General features: G+C 39.8%; 1 protein-coding gene across 4 annotated transcripts in view; it reads left to right on the forward strand.

Moving 5' to 3' along the window:
- Nucleotides 1-2,802, forward strand: part of LOC122058580 (rab9 effector protein with kelch motifs-like) — a 40,812-nt gene extending 38,010 nt beyond the window's left edge. For 2 of the 4 annotated variants that reach the window (XM_042621201.1, XM_042621204.1), the window contains exons 8-11: nucleotides 830-1,013; nucleotides 1,126-1,222; nucleotides 2,024-2,111; nucleotides 2,338-2,802. In XM_042621201.1, the coding sequence (XP_042477135.1) occupies nucleotides 830-1,013; nucleotides 1,126-1,222; nucleotides 2,024-2,110 (368 nt within the window). In that variant the 3' untranslated portion in view covers nucleotide 2,111; nucleotides 2,338-2,802. The remainder of the gene's footprint in view (nucleotides 1-829; nucleotides 1,014-1,125; nucleotides 1,223-2,023; nucleotides 2,112-2,337) is intronic. The other 2 variants (XM_042621202.1, XM_042621203.1) reach the window with 2 other exon arrangements.
- Nucleotides 2,803-16,702: the final 13,900 nt, after the last annotated feature.

The raw sequence follows: 16,702 nt of genomic DNA on the forward strand, positions 1-16,702 counted from the left end.
TTTCCTTTTTTTTTTCTTCTCTTCTTGCTTCCACGATTTTGCTTTCCTTTTTTTTTTTTTTTTTCTTTTGTTCTCAGTATCGGTGGAATCCGACACAGAGAATGGGAAGGGAAGAAGAAAGATGGGGAAGGAATAGGATCCTTCGGCTCTGATACCAAGTTGATAGAGAATCCTTAGGGAAGAGAGGGGAGATCAGAGTAGAGGAGGGAAAAAGGGAGAATCACATTCAACACATTCTTTCAATAATCAAAATCACTCTCTAAATCTTCAATCGATTACAACTAATATATAGGAAAATAGGAACATGAAATTAGAAACTTAACTGGAATGGAAATAAGCCTAAACTAGGAAACAACTATAAAAAGGAAACCAAAGCAAGGAAGTAAATCCTACTCCTACGTTCAAGTCTGGAAAATAAAAGCATGAAATAAAATACTAAGTAAACTACTAATTTTATTTCCAACCCTTGTTGGACCAAAACCCTGGGCTGGACCGATTCTTTCTGGCTCTTGGCTTCCAAAGCCGGTCATGCTGGTCCAACCAAGAAATGGCAGCCGTATTTGCATCAGATATCCATTTGAATCTGTGGTAATGACTTTTGTGATTATTTTCTTGATTCAAAACAGATAATGGAATGTGCATGTCAATTAAGCAAGTTTAAACCATTGTTTGGTCCCAATTTATTTAGGAGCTAGTCAATTAAGGATTTTTTTAAGAGTGCTGTGAAAAGTTTTGATTGTTGACCTTTGTGTTCCTAAAAATTTTCAGTCTATATTTTGAAAGAATTGTATCCTAAGCTCTGGACCTGATGAGTTGTATTATGATTCAGGCAAACATAATCTTTCAACTGATGAATTAGCGTCTTCTCAAGAGAAGATATTTGAAGCCAAGGTTACTGAAACTTTCTGCTATGGATATAAAATTGAAACTATTATTGATGGGAAGCTGCTTCGAGGGTTAATATTCTCTTACCCACCAAGCTTTTCCCAAGTAGCTGATGACTACCAGAGTAGGTGAGGAAATGGTTATTTTGACCATGCTTTTTTTGATAGTTTCAATTGCAATCAGTTTTTTTTTTTTAATATGAAAAATTGCTTTAAATGGGATTTTCTACATGCACATCAGGAAAAGGATAGCCTTGGAGGCTGGTGGTGTTAACTTGAGTGATGGCTACGTAATCAAACCGGACTCAGTATATTGTAGGCCCACCAATGCTGTCCATGTAAGGAGTTCCACATCACGAGTTTCAATTGGAAATGGCTCTTGTTTGTTTATTGAACAATATAAGAAGGATTGTTGATGTTTCCCAAGCCCATATGATTTGTCCTACTCTCCCTCTTTTCCTCTTGGGAGGTCCGTCCCTTCAGCTGCTTCTTTTAGGAGTTCTATGGATAGTGACTTTAGTATCAAGCTTAAATCCCTGCCTAGCAAACTATTGTAATGATTGCTCGCTGGAGTTCGCTGGTTCCAGCATTGATGGATCCATCTATTTGCATCAAGTAGACAGCAATCTACCTTAAGTCTTGAGTCTTGACAATTCCAAGACTCTTGAATATCCAATTGCTGTGCTTGAACTCTGTGAAATGTCATGTGCTGTGTATAGTAAGAAATTTTGAGAATGTTGGTATGGTGACTTGCAAATTGCGAAGTTGGATGGTGTAGTAGTTATAATTCATGTCATAATACAAGTAGCAATTTTTGAAGGGTGAGAAATAGTAGTATTATGACTCTGGTTTTGGCACTGAAACTTGCTTTAATTTCTACTTTTGAAGAAATCGTATTATTTATTCATAGTAACAACAGTCAGGAGCAGACTGATCGACAGACATGTAGGTCTCTATTTTTCATTTCAACTTGTTATCAAGGTTCACTGTGTTATCCAGATCACTCAACTTAAGAGTTAAAACCTTGTCTATGACCTTAGCTGAATGCTTCTAACCAATATTAATGTTGGGGGCTGATCTCACTAGTGATGCTATATTTTGTATAATTGAGATAGTATTGCTTAAGTGTGTGTTTTTAGCAGGTCCATAGAAATCCAGAAACATCAATGGAAAGTCTTTCAAATGTGAAAGAAGGCGGAAAAAATCTTCCATTGAATCAAAATTAAGGTATGGACTATGGCATTTCTTCTCTTATGTCTCTACGCATGCTTTCCTATTTTTTATGCATTCATGTTTGTGAGAGTACGGTTAGATCTGACTAGTGGAGCAAGCTCACGTCTTAAGTCTTAACCCGTCTGATGATCGAATCATTGCTTTTTCTAGTGTTCATCTTACCTTTATGCATTAATGTAATTTGAAATGTATGAAATATTAACCCACTTGGCTCTACCAGGAGGCGACACACCCAGGCAGCAGCATCCATTGAGTAGTGTCTATCTAACATCATCAATTTAAAGCAGAATGCTAGTGAATCCTTTTGACAGTTGTAAACATGAAATTGAGAAATGAAGCGAATCATGACTGATCATAGATGGTGATAAAGGCCTGATCTTTTTTTTTTTTTTTTGGGGGGGGGGGTGGGGTGTGTGGTACCAAAGCCTGACCTGGATTGGACTGACGACTGCATCAACTGATGATTCTACCAAAGATTTATCTGACAGGTGGATTCGTACAAGTGCTGATGTGAACTGTGACCCTCCTACTGAAAAAAGGAAAAAAGCAAAAAGCTGTAACCCTCCAATGCTCTGGCCTATATCCATCATCAGTTTGTATGTAGTAGGTGACTTCATGAGGGCCTTTTTTTTAGACTGCATTGAACTCATGGAATAGGTAACATATATAGATGTTATTTCTTCCATCTCTATTTGCAGGTGTTGGTTACCCATGGAGTAGTGTCACCTTTACATAAGATGACTAATGAGATCGGTTTGCATCCCTAACCCTTTTTTCTCTTTTTCCTTTTTTTTTTTTTTTGGGGGGGTGGGGGTGTGGGGTGGGTGTGGAGGGGACGGGAGGGGTGGAGTTGCGTCGAGGAAAACCAACGAGCATGAGGATTCATTACCTTGTAAGTAGGATGTAACCGTTTAATGGCTAAGCGATGATGGTTGAGTGACAACGGTTTAATAGCTCGTTCAATCAGCTATTTCTACTAAGTGCCCCGTGGCCGGTGGCTCATCTAACTGCCAATGGCATAGACGTAGTTGTTGCCCCCAGTGGCTCAGATGGATGCTGGTTCGTCGACCCGCATGTGGAGACATACCTTGACCACTCTTCGGCCAGCCTACGGATCTAAGTCGACTTTATCGCACCCGATTCAAGTCATGGTCGTAACATAGGAGTGTAGCTCGGTCGCTCGGCCACTGATCCACAAGCATAAATATAGCTTGGTCATTAAAGCGTCGAACCCGGTCTATCGGATTTCCTGAATTTGAGATTGGTTGACCTTGGATTGGTTTAAACCAGTATGGTCCACATGTCACACTAGTATTGGTGAGTATTTTGCCATAACAGAATGCCCCCCACTCCTACCAAGACACTTGTGATTGGTTGCAGTAGTAGTCCTTCGTAGTACCCATTTCTAGCCGAAACTGATCGAACATTCTGGCTGGCAACATAGTCCATGGCCCATCACAACTGCCCGAGCTTCAAGCTGCGAGCTGTTGAGCAGCTGGAAGTGATCACTCACTGAGCGGCGGTGTCCTATTTTCCTAGGATGCCTAGTGGATCTTAACTTTTTCGCCATTAATCGTATGTTTTCCAGGTTGTGTGCTTGGGTGGTGGCAACCTTTTGTTGATTGAAAAACATGCTATTGATGGGTTTAATGAATGGGAAGGTGCCATGTAACCAATCGCGTTGTTGGTTGAGTGTTGAGGAGTTTAACCAACGCATCTGGCCTGTTCAAACCTCACAAATCTTTTTTCCTATTGAGGATATTCCTTTTGAGCCCTTACATTATCGTAATGGAATTGCTGATAAAATTTGTAAATATATTTTGTATAGATCTGTATCTATTACAATTAAAATATATAAATTAAATAATATTTAATTAATATAAAATAATTGAAAGTTATTCTCGGATGAATAAATCATTTATTCATAATCGAATTTTAAATGTGTCAATTGAGGAGTGATATGGTCTGATTGTGGAACAGAAAGCGTGCGGATCGCTAATTCCGTTTATATGTACTGAGGTATTTACGTAACCGAGAGGGTCATCGAAATCCTCTCTTTCCGTTTTTCTCTTATATGACTTGATATTTTTCTTTATGATATTGCACGAAAGAACGAAAGAAAAATCTCGCGTTCTTTTTATCATAGTTAAATGTAAATGTGTCGAATAGATAAAATCATAAGAAAATTCATAAATCAAGCAAAGAAACCGAGAAATCCCCCCCCCTTGAGGGTTGATGTGTCTTTTTAAGCGTTTTTTTCCCTTTCGTCTTCCTCTCTTATTCTTCTTCTTTTCTGGTACTCTTGCAAATACTCTCCATCTTCTACAAGTGTCTTTAGGGTTTCCTCGTCAACTTCCCTGGTTCATTTCTCCTTTGTTCGTGATTGTTTTCGGTGTTGTATCACCTTTTTCTTATTGTTGGACTCTTCGACTACCAGTGAGCTCTTTGTTTCTTAGCTTTTAGTTTCTTCTCATTTGCTCTATTGTTTCTTTTTTTTGGCATTAATGGCTTCTTCTAGTGGACTAGGAGTCGAAGATCGAAGAGATCAACACTGCCAATAGAGCTACCTTTGCCGCTCCCACTGCCTCTTCAGCAGAGAGCACCTTGGGTGTGGGATAGAGTCTATTCCTATAATCATTTCTGTCATGATTCCCTCTATAATGGCAAGGCCTAGTCTAGCAATTCCCAACATTTTCAAGGGGATTGGTCCAGCCTTTACTAGCACCATTGGGCTAGGCTATAAGGTGGAGAACTTCCATAGCCACCTGGCCGAGGGAGACCTAGTCAGGATTAGGACTTATCACATTCATGACTCAATCACCCTCAGATTCCCTTCTATGAACGAGAATGCTTGTAGCCCGATCGGAGACGAAGTGTGCCTATAAGAGGAGTTCTTCAAGGTGAATTCTAATTTAATTCACCCCTTGCTGATCGAGGTCTTCGCTTACTTCGATATCAGCCTTCCACAGCTTGTTCCTAACAAGTGGCAGAACTTGCTGGGATTTTGTGCCCCTATGTTCAGTCTAGACCGATCAACCCCCTTTAATATCTTCCTTGCATGTATTTTTATTTGAACACATTGGGCAACTGCTGCAACTGGTATGCCCTGAGCTAGCGTGTGAAGGTCAGACTTGTAAAGGGAAACCCCTCTTCCATCAAGGGATGGAAGAATAAATTCTTTTGTGTTAGGGTTCAAAGGTTTCTTGGCCGGTAATGGATGGTTAGAGCCTGACATCACGATGGTGATCATTTGTCCCACACTTTCTCTTATGGATGAGCAGACTCTCATTGCTTTGCAAGAGGTGGGTTGCACCTGTTGGGGATCCTTTACCATATTAAACATATGATTAACCCTATAGTGTTTAGAATACAAGAATCATCAACCAATCATAAAAGATTAATCATGGGTGTAGTTCCTAAACCAAGAACAATAAAGTACTCTCATCTTAAAATACATAACCATATAGTTTACTATATCTGTAATAATCAATGGGACATCCATAACATGAACTATAAATGAGAATAAAGAAGTACCTGTGCCCCATGAACATAGATCATGAACCTCTGTCCCATGTGGTTAAACATTACTCCCATGAATATGACAATGACGAACTACGCAAGTGGAGTCCTTCTACTGAGATATTCTACAGCCTCTTATTCTAGGGTTTCCTCTCTTTCTGTGCACTTGCTCTTGTGAGAAAGTCGTGCTCCCAAAACCAATAAGGCATTAAGTAATGGCTGCAGGGACCGTCAGTATTCTATTTATAATATAATCCCTAAAACCCTATTTCACTCTCACAATGGAAAGAGCTAGGAGTTTCCTAAGCAGAGTGGGTCTATAATTGCTTGGGCCCAATGGATCAATTGGTATCAGTAAAGCCCACATAAAAATCCTAACAATCTCCCACTTGGGCTATACTGATACTGATGTCTTTCCATTGACACCTGGCTAAATAATCCCAAGACTGAACACCACTTAAACAAACTTTGATTCAATCAATAATCTAAACTGTTGAACAATAGTTGAAAATACACCTCAATATATGGCATATAACTATCTAATGTTACAAACAGTAGAAACTGTCAATCCAAATCGCCTGGAAACATATATATATATATATATAAGGAATTGATATCATACATGGGATCACATGAAATATACATTACCTTATAGGTCCTTTCACAATCTAAAGATCAGCTTACCTTGAAAACCTCACAAGTAGTAAACTTTGATATTAATCAACACTTAGGCAAACTACACTTTTCTTGAATTAATATCTTACTTTGGTATATCGCCTATGGCTAACCGCCACTTCCATGGTTTTAGGTTAAATACCACCATAAATCACAAACTTTGGTAAACCGCCTGTGGTTAATCACCACTACCATAGATATATGTTAAATACCACCATAAATCACAATCTTTGGCAAACTGCCTGTGATAAACCACCACTTCTTTGGACTTAGGCTAAATACAGCCATACATCACAAATTCTGACAAAACATCATTAATTACCTTGACTTATCGTCAATTACTTTGGCTAAGCATTGCCAATAAACCTTAGCAAGCACAACTTTAAACTTTGACTTTTACCGTCTTTAAACTTTGGTTGTCGCTATCATGATATATTTGGTTAAATGAGATCATAAAACTCTCACTAACCAAGCATATCAAAAACCTCAATAATACCAATGTCAGAAAACATGGCTCTTGAGTACTTTGTCGATAAACTTAGGTGACACCACCTTTGGGCAAATGTCACATTTACCTTGGGAAACGCACAATTGAACTGAATGTACCACTTTGGTGGGTTTCACTCATTCCTATCATGTTTTTCACATTTGAGATGAATATATGTATAGAATTGTATGCTTTAATGTGTTTCTTAATCAACTAAGGACAACACAAACAAATGAAGCAGAAATGGACATAAATAATTTAGAGAACAAGATTTAAGATAAAATCATTTCAAAATTGCTCCAAAATCATTATAAGCTTAATAGGGTAACAAAATTGTTCCTATATCCATTCAGTTGTGCTTTAATTAGCAACAACACCTGTTTGGGTTCCTTGAGAGCTAAAACCAGATCAAGTAACCCTAAAAATCTCAGGTATGAATCATACACACCAAATAGCCAGGCTAGAAAATTTAATATGTTCATCTAGCAGATAAACTACATAATAAATGTACATCTAGTAGATAAAACACACAAGAGTCACAACCGTAACTACATTCCTATCATTTGGGCTAAGAATGCACTGGTCTTCTCGTAAATTCAAATTTACTATGAAAATAAAATTACTTTTATCACATATGGGCTTAGAAACCTCTCAGTTATAGTATTTTCCATACATGTATTTTCTTTAACTTGGGTGACATCACCTTTGGGCAAATGTCACCAACTTTGCTGCGCTTGGAAAAGCTATGAAAGAATAGGATGTGCCACTTTGGTGGATTCCCTCCAATCCTGTCATAGCTTCCTAGAAATATACTGTGTAGCATAAAATGTGCGGAAGCTCACACCCAGTTTAATTCTAACATATTTGTCCATCATATGGTGATTCAAACAAAACATACAAGTATAAAATGACATGAATATGAATTTACTATATATTTCAGCCATAAATAATTCTTCAATATCATGATAATAATAAATCAATGCAAAACTCAAAATAGTTCTTTTGCATGAAAAACAATATAGTAGACTGAATTTATTTTCCCACTAACAACCTAGTATACTGACCTTCTACTAGTAACATCCTCCCACTAGCAACTTAATATACCAAATTTTTTCTCCCACTAGTCGAGCCACATAAAATGGCTTAAGATCCATTTATTGGAGAACACAATTCATTAAATGTGACATACATATAAACTTGTTCACATAAGCCCAAAAACAAAAGAAAACCAAACATTTATCAATTAATGTTCATAAATAGGTTTTCAAAGAACAATGACAGTGTTTCAGAACTTGGTATTGGATTGATCAAAACCGATACTAATTCAACCCAACCAATCCGAATTGATCCAATCGGAATACAAAAATAACATAATAAATAAACCTATAACCTCTAGTCATAGTCATGAAACACTCATCCACCTTTTTGCCATTGATCAACTGTCCAATACCTTTTAGGGCAAAGATCTTTGCTTTAAAAGCATAATACCAAACTATTGATTTGGTTTTTCTATTATAGAAAACTAGGTCTTTGAGGCAAATGTAGACTTCCATATTCTCAAGCCACTTTTAAAGACATTCAGTTTAATGGTTCAACTCAAAGAAGAATAATCCATTCAATATTTAATTAATGTATGTAACATCAATAAAATTAAAACCAATATTACATCACTAACCATTAAACATAACCCGAGTGTTAACCGAACTACAGTCTCAACTTTTGGGTTTGGAATGCACTGGTCCACTCAAAAACTACAATGACCGTGGAAGCTCTTCAACTTCAAAAATTACTGTCACTTTTGGATGAATAACAACTTCTAGGTTAAGGTCTGCCTAAAGTACACTTGCATTTATGCTTATCTTTGATAATGTCGCCTTTGGGCAAGCATTACCTAATTCCTGCCAATAATTTTCTATGTCTTTGAAAATAAGACAAAACCTTTGAGTTGCAAACCTATTGCAGTAATCTTAGATTTTACCACTTTGGTGGGTTCCATCCATTCCACTCCAATAGCTTACAACTACACCTGGCAGCTTAAATTTGTGAGTTATTTAAACATGAACTAAATATCATTTAAATGTAAAAGAACAAGCATATAACTATTAAAAAAATAAACATTACAATGCTCAATTATCAATTACTTCAAGAGTATCAACCAGAACTACATTCCTGACCTTTGGGTTTGAAACATACTGGTCCACTCAAGTTTCTGCTATTACTGCGAGACTTCTTCTAACTTTCCAAAAGTACTGCCATCTTTGGATGGACAACATCTTCTAGGTTGAGAAATCCCTATTCTATTTTTCACTTGCTTTAACTTTAGCTTTTATTTGATAATGTCACCTTTGGGTGAACATTAGCAACCTTACTACCAACCATTATTCTCTGTCTTTTCAAACAAAGAAGACATTTGATTTGTATTCTATTACAATAAGGTTGAACTTTACCACTTTGGTGGATTTCGTCCAATCTTACTGTAATAGTCTACAAATTCATTCTGGCAGCTAAAAGTGGAATTATTTAAGCATGAATAAAAAAAATATTCATAAACAAAAGCATGAACTATCATTACCAAGAATAAACAAGTTCATATTTTGATACGCAAGTAATTTATGAGTTGATTTTTTTTTATTTCTTTCAATTAATAGAAAAATTATGAAGAATCATTAAACACCCATACTTGTAACTTATACAAAACAGATCATAAAAGTTGATCAAAACTAGGCTCATAATATATTAAAACGAAGAGCATGAAAAACTGGACTCAACGTAAAAAATCAGGGTGAAAAATTCTTCACCGTTTGCCCGTACGAGCCATTTGAAGTTACAGGAAAAAAAATGGATCAAAATCAATCTAGTTTCCCAAACCTACCAGTTCGGGCATATTAGTTCCGGGTCAAAATCCAGGTCAATTGGTCAATGACCCAGTCAACCTTTGATCGAGTCAAATAGAGTTGGTAATGAGTTGACCCACTGCACCCCGGGGTTTCCGAGTTGACCTGACGAGTCATCGTCGCCTTTTTTTTAATTCTCTCTCCTCCGATAGTCGGTTTTCGATGGCGCATGCTGGTGCGTCCAGAGGTTTCCGATGACTTACGATATATCATCGCGACCGTCTTCTCGTGTTCTACAACTTTCGTGAAGAAAATTTTCCCATACGGGATCTTTAAGCGATGGTAAAATTATGATTTTCATGATTTGGGACCCAAACCCTATACAAAATCAAATTTCCTTTGATTTTTCTTGATTCTAACACTATAAGGCTTGGCTTTGATGCCAATTGTTAGGGATCCTTTACTATATTAAACATATGATTAACCCTATAGTGTTTAGAATATAAGTATCATCAACCAATCATAAAAGATTAATCATGGGTGTAGTTCCTAAATCAAGAACAATAAAGTACTTCCATCTTAAAATACATAACCATATAATTTACCATATCTATAATAATCAATGGGACATCCATGAAATGAACCATAAATGGGAATAAAGAAGTATCTGTATCCCATGAATATAGATCATGAACCTCTGTCCCATGTGATTAAACATTACTCCCATGAAGATGACAATGACGAACTACGCAAGTGGAGTCCTTCTACTGAGATCTTCTGTAGCCTCTTACTCTAGGGTTTCCTCTCTTTCTATGCACTTGCTCTTGTGAGAAAGCCGTGCTCCCATACCAATAAGGCATTAATGACTCTTCTACTGAGATCTTCTGCAGCCTCTTACTCTAGGGTTTCCTCTCTTTCTATGCACTTGCTCTTGTGAGAAAGCCATGCTCCCAATACCAATAAGGCATTAAGTAATGACCGCAGGGACCGTCAGTATTCTATTTATAATAGAATCCCTAAAACCCTATTCCACTCTCACAATGGAAAGAGCTAGGAGTTTCCTAAGCAGAGTGGGTCTATAATTGCTTGGACCCAATGGATCAATCAGTATCGGTTAAGTCCACATAAAAATCCTAACAGCACCATCAATACTGCCGAGCTACGTGATGAGAATTTTCTCACTCGACACGGCCTAAGTGGAGGTGATTAATTCGGTAGAGTTTTCCTTTATCATTTTCTTGTGGTTGGTTTATTAGTTTACTAACTTTGCTTCTATCTCCCACAGTGTCGTTCAATCTCCAATCATTGCAGATCGCCTTTGTTACCCATGAATCCAAAAATAGAAGTTGGGAAGAAGTGCAAAGGGAGCAGGAGGCCGAGTTGTCGAGCACCCACTGGAGAAATGTTGAAAGAGAAGGGTTGAGGCAAGCACTCCTCCTTCGATAGCTCCAGTTGTCGAAGTTGAGTGAGGGATTGGCAATTGAAGTAGGGCCTGTCCAACAACTGGGTCCCGATGTTGTCCCTTGTGCTGTGGGGGATATTTTCCGGGAGTAGGAAGAACCCACTTAGGAGTCTGACTCGCATCATGGGGGGACTTAGTGGCCATGGATGGTGCCGGATGAATGAGGATCGTGCCATACAGGGAATGCACGATTTTTGGGTAGAACTTCATCGTGGGTTGCTAGACACGCACAAGTCGATATCCCCGTGACGAGGGGATCTAAGAAGAGATGACCACCCATGAGCTCGGCCAAAATGGGAGATCTACATTCGTGCAGGTTAGTATCTCATGTCTTAAAAGAGTGTCATGGGAGTGTTAAGTTTATAAACTAACTCTTCTTTCTGGTGGTATAGGCCTTCTCTTATGCCTCTGAATGTTGTAATTGGGTGGAGAGGTTCTAGGCCATCATCGAGGTGCTCCGGTTGAGGTGATCGATTCTTTGTCCAAGTGACTAGAAGATGCCATCTCTGAATGTGAGGTAGCTAAGACCTCCGCTTCATATGCTCAAGGACGAGCGTCTCTGCTCGAGGCTCAAGTCATCAGGGTCGTTAAGGCCCATAATACTGACAAGTCTCAGTGGGAGGACAAAGAGAGAATTTTGCTTGGGATCATTTCGGGTACTAAGGCTGACTTGAGTTCCCCCAGGCTCGTACTGACAAAAGAGACCTTTTACTGCAACATAAGCAAGTGGTTAGGGAAGATGGCGACGGACGAGTGGCTCAACTAGAGTCTGAACTTAAATCTCCCTAGGAGTAACTGGTGTTTGTAGAGGACCAAGCGATCGAGAACTAAAACCTCGAAAAACTTCGAAGCCTTTCTCTTCTTTTCACTTGGATGCATACATCTATGACCCTCGAGAATGCCGAAACTACATCCTGCCGCAGTAGCCATCCTTCAATTTTTGTCCCTTTGCGTTCGCCAATGCTCTTACTTCGAAGGAGAGAGAAGACGAGGATTTTCACTCGAAAGCAACTCGGTTTCTGGATTCTCTGGATGTCAAGGAAGGAGAAGATGATGCTAAAGACGGGGCAGAATCAGATGGTGCTCTCTCTCTCTCTCTCTCTCTCTCTCTCTCTCTCTCTCTCTCTCATAACAAAAATGGTTTCTTCCGATCGGTACTTTCTTTATTGGTCTTTTCCTTGTAAATTGACCTTTCATCCTCAATTAATGTATATTGACCTTTTATACTGATCACTTCTTCGACTTTGAGGCTGATTCTTTTTTATCTTCTTCCCCCATTGGTTTTTAAGTATTGAACGAAGTAGGTTAAGCTTTCCACTTTAGATGTAGAGACTTGGTTGCCAACTAAAGGTTGGTCTTTGAGATTGCCAACCGAGGTGGGTCGGGCTTATTTGCTAAATCGGGGTTGGTCTTTTTAGATTCCCGAACAAAGTGGGTCGGGCTTAGTTGCCAACTCGGAGTTGGTCTTTTAGGTCTGCTAACCAAAGTAGATCGGGCTTAGTTTCCAACTCAGGGTTGGTATATTTAGATTGTCGACTGAAGTAGGTTGAGCTTAGTTGCCAACTCGGGGTTGGTATTTTAGGTTTGTCAACCAAAGACGATCAGGCTTAGTTACCAACTCAGGGTTGGTCTTTTTAGATTGCCAACCGAAGCAGGTCGGGCTTTTCTCTTTAGGACAGTTGACATCGAAATGAGGTTGCAAAGCTTTAACTTGTATTTCAAGAACTAAATGTTTAAGAAACTTGAACCAACAAACTGGAAAGTAAATGTAAATTGAGAAGGAATTAAAAATAGCCCTCGTAGCTTGACCCGATGGTCGACCCATGTTGGGTTACTGGTAATACTTTTTGAGGTCCTCCGAGTTCCACGACCTTGGTGTGGCTTCTCCCCTTGATCTTCAAGTGATATGTCTCTAGACGTACGAATTTGGAGACTACATATGGCCCTTACCAATTGGCACATTGCTTGCCAGTGTTTCTTGGATCAGAGGTCTTGGTTCTTTGAAGGACTAGGTCGCCTAGCTAGAAGAAGTTCTTCTTTATCCTTAAGTCGTATAATCTTTCAGTTCTTTGCTTGTGTTTCTCATTCTTCATTGCAGCTTTCTTTCATGTCTCATCCAGGAATTCTATCTTCATTAAAGCTTCGGGATCTGTGTGACCCTGGAAGGATTTCAATAGGAGTGAAGGCTTCTGTCTTGTATGCTAGCTTGAGCGGCGTTTCATCGGTAGGAGTTTGAACGGTGGTTCGGTATGCCCAGAGTACACTGGGCCCACTTTTCCTTTCCAATTCAAGTCACTTCTTCAACCCATCTAGGATGGTTCAATTTGATACTTCCACTTGGTCGTTCGACTAAGGGTATGCCATGGAGGTGTTACAGAACTTAATATGATACTTGCTACAGATTATTCTAAACTTCGGGTTTTCAAACTATTTTTTGTTATCCGTTAGCAAGATCTTGGGCACTCCGAATCGGTAGATTACACCATCTCGGACGAGCCTCTGCATATTTTCCACAATAGACATTTGCTTTGTATCTCTGAGATTCCCATATTCTCTTTGAATACAACAAAATCTATGAAAACACTCCTTTGAATTTCTTCCACACAATCTTTAGGTTTTTCTAAAATTATTTGGTTAATGAATTTCCTTCTCTTATCATCCCTATTCACTGCTTTTAGTCTAAGGCGGCATGCAGTATATAGGATAACAAACATGGAGGCCAAGAATAATGTTATAATGCCAACAATGGCCACTCTAACCTTTCTCTTGTTGTGCCTATGTTGTAATCTCATTCTATTATTTTTAATTAAGGAAAATAATTAAGACATGCAACAATGTTGGATGTTTGAATACATTAAAGGAAATTTAAACATTCAAATAATGTAAGCAAGTTCTCACATGTTCACAAGATAAAAGAGCTATCTGTTGCACTTTCCTTGGAAGAATTTAAATCTAAATTGCAACAGATGATTCTAATCTTCATCAAAATAAATAGTATAAATAAAAATTGTTTTCAGAAAAGAAAAAAAAAATTTGAAAGCATTTAATGGCTTAATGATCTTTGATGTAAGATATTCCTACATGAATCACACACCAAATGGTGGGTGCCATACAAATAACATATGGTTTTTAGTTGTTCATGGAATCGATATAGAATAGGTCTTCAACATATATCGTGAGGTATCTAATATTTGAGTCACATTATTCAAGAGAATACAGCATGTGCTGATTTTCTCAAGAATAATCTCTTCAACTGAGGTGGTATAAGATCAAGAATCATCTTCAAGATAGATGGGAGATTTTGCAATCCTTTGAATTAAATCAAACATGCAAGGACAATAAGTAACAAAAACCAATCTAATTATCCTATCATTTTCGTTGTTTCATTTTATTAAAGTATAGATCATACATAATAAGATAAACTAGTATTATATTTCATTTGTTGCGTCCAACTTATTAAACTTTCAATCATCTAATACTCTATTCTACATCATTATCTCCACTACTTGACCACTATGTGATGCGGTAAAAATTGACCAGCCAATCTTCCTCGCAGCTCTTGATGCTCCAGTCGATTTGCACAGAAGAGAAGATAGGGGAGAGCCGGGCTGACCCGACGGGGCACTCTCCGATGTCTAAATCAGGTCTTTCCACAATAGTTTGCTCAAGAGAGCTTTAGTGAAAAAAGAGTGTTTGATCCCCTGTGATGGAGGCTTACCTTGGTATTTATAGGCTGCTGATGGAGGGAGAAAGAGAGACGTTTGTGGAGAGTCCTGTTAGGCGTGGAGTCCTTGAGGATAATGACTCTCTGATTCTTCGAATATTCTGGATCCCTGGGCATGTTTTGGGAATATTCCTCTTTGATTTCAGAGGTGCAACTCATGAGAAGGGTGGACGCTTCTGGTGACATGTAGCGACCTGAGTCTTGCCCCTATAATCATAGGTCACGTCCCTTAAATCTAAGAGTGGACGTGTGCACGTTTCTAAGTGCCTTACTTGATTGTGCCAACCAAGGTGACGGGTCAGCCTGAGGGGCGGCCGAGGTGATAGGTTGGCTTGAGGAGCGACCGAGGTGGTAGGTCAGCCTGAGGAGAGACTGAGGTGGTAGGTCGGCTTGAGGAGAGACCGAGGTGGCAGGTCGACCTGAGGAGCGACCAAGGTGGTAGGTTGACTTAAGGAGAGACCGAGGTGGCAAGTCAGCCTGAGGAGCGACCGAGGTGGTAGGTCATCTTGAGGAACTAAGGTGGCAGGTCAGCCTAAGGAGAGACCGAGGTGGTAGGTCGGCCTAAGGAGAGACCGAGGTGGTAGGTCGATTCAGCCAAGGATGACCCAAGGGGTCGGCTAGGCCATGGATGACCAAGGGGTCAACTCAGCTAAGGATGACCTAAGGGGCCGGCTAGGCCAAGGATGACCAAGGGGTCGGCTCAACCAAGGATGACCCAAGGGGTCGGCTAGGCCAAGGATGACCAAGGGTTAACCCGAGGGAGTGGCATTTTTACCCTCATCATAAGCCCCCCACTCCTTTAGGTCAAGGTCCGTAGGTTGACCTGTAGGAGTTCCATTAGTAAGGATTATGTGCTAGGATCAGGTTATGGATCTTTAGTTTAGTGAAGACAGCTTTGTTATTTTTTATTTTTCTATAGTTGTCTCTTCGTACTGACCTTCGAAGTTAGGTTTTTGAGTGCCAACCTCCAAAGAATCATTGGCTCAATGGCCTTTGGTGTCGAGCTGAGGTTGGGCCTTACATGCTTTAGTACGCAAAGCCTTGGGGTGTCGAGTTGAGGCTCAGGCTCGCATGCCTTAGTGCGTAAAGTCTTAAGGTGCTGAGCCAGAGCTTGGGCTTGAGTGCCGTAAGGCCTAAGGGCTTGAGGTGCCGAGCCAGGACTCGGGCTTGCATGCCTTAATGTTTAAGGGCTTGAGGTGCCAAGCTAGAGCTCGAGCTTGTAAGGTGTTAAACCAGGGCTCGGGCTTGCATACCTTAATGCCTAAGGCCTTGAGGTGTCGAGCCAGAGCTCAGGCTTGTGAGGTGCTGAACCGGGGCTCAGGCTTGTATGCCTTAATGCGTAAGGTGAGGTGCTGATCCAGAGCTCAGGCTTGCATGCCTTAATACCTAAGGGCTTGAGGTGCTAATCCGGAGCTTAGGCTTGTGAGGTGATGAGCTGAAGCTTGGCTTACATACCTTAATGCCTAAGGGCTTGAGGTGCCGACCTGGAGCTTGGGCTTGTGAGGTGCTGATCCGAGGCTTGGGCTTACATGCCATAATGCGTAAGAGCTTGAGGTACCGAGCCGACGGTCGGGCTTGCATGCCCTGATGCATAAGGTCTTGAGGTGCCGAGCTGGGGCTTGGGCTTACGTGCCTTTTATCGACCAATTTGGGTCGGCCTTTCTTTCCTCATGAATGAGGTCTTCTTTTTCCGACCATCGGGGTTGACTCATCCTTTCATAGTGGATGAGATCTTCTTTTACTGACCAGTTCAGGTCGGCCTTTCTTCTTCGATGGAATGGTTATCCCATTCTGGATCGTGATTCTCACCTTTACCCATTCATTTTGCTCGGCTTGGTCTCATTGTTATCGATGGGGTGATCATCACACCGACAACCTTGTTTA

This window comes from Macadamia integrifolia, chromosome 13 (assembly GCF_013358625.1).
Source record: "Macadamia integrifolia cultivar HAES 741 chromosome 13, SCU_Mint_v3, whole genome shotgun sequence".
NCBI classification, from domain to species: Eukaryota; Viridiplantae; Streptophyta; class Magnoliopsida; order Proteales; family Proteaceae; genus Macadamia; species Macadamia integrifolia.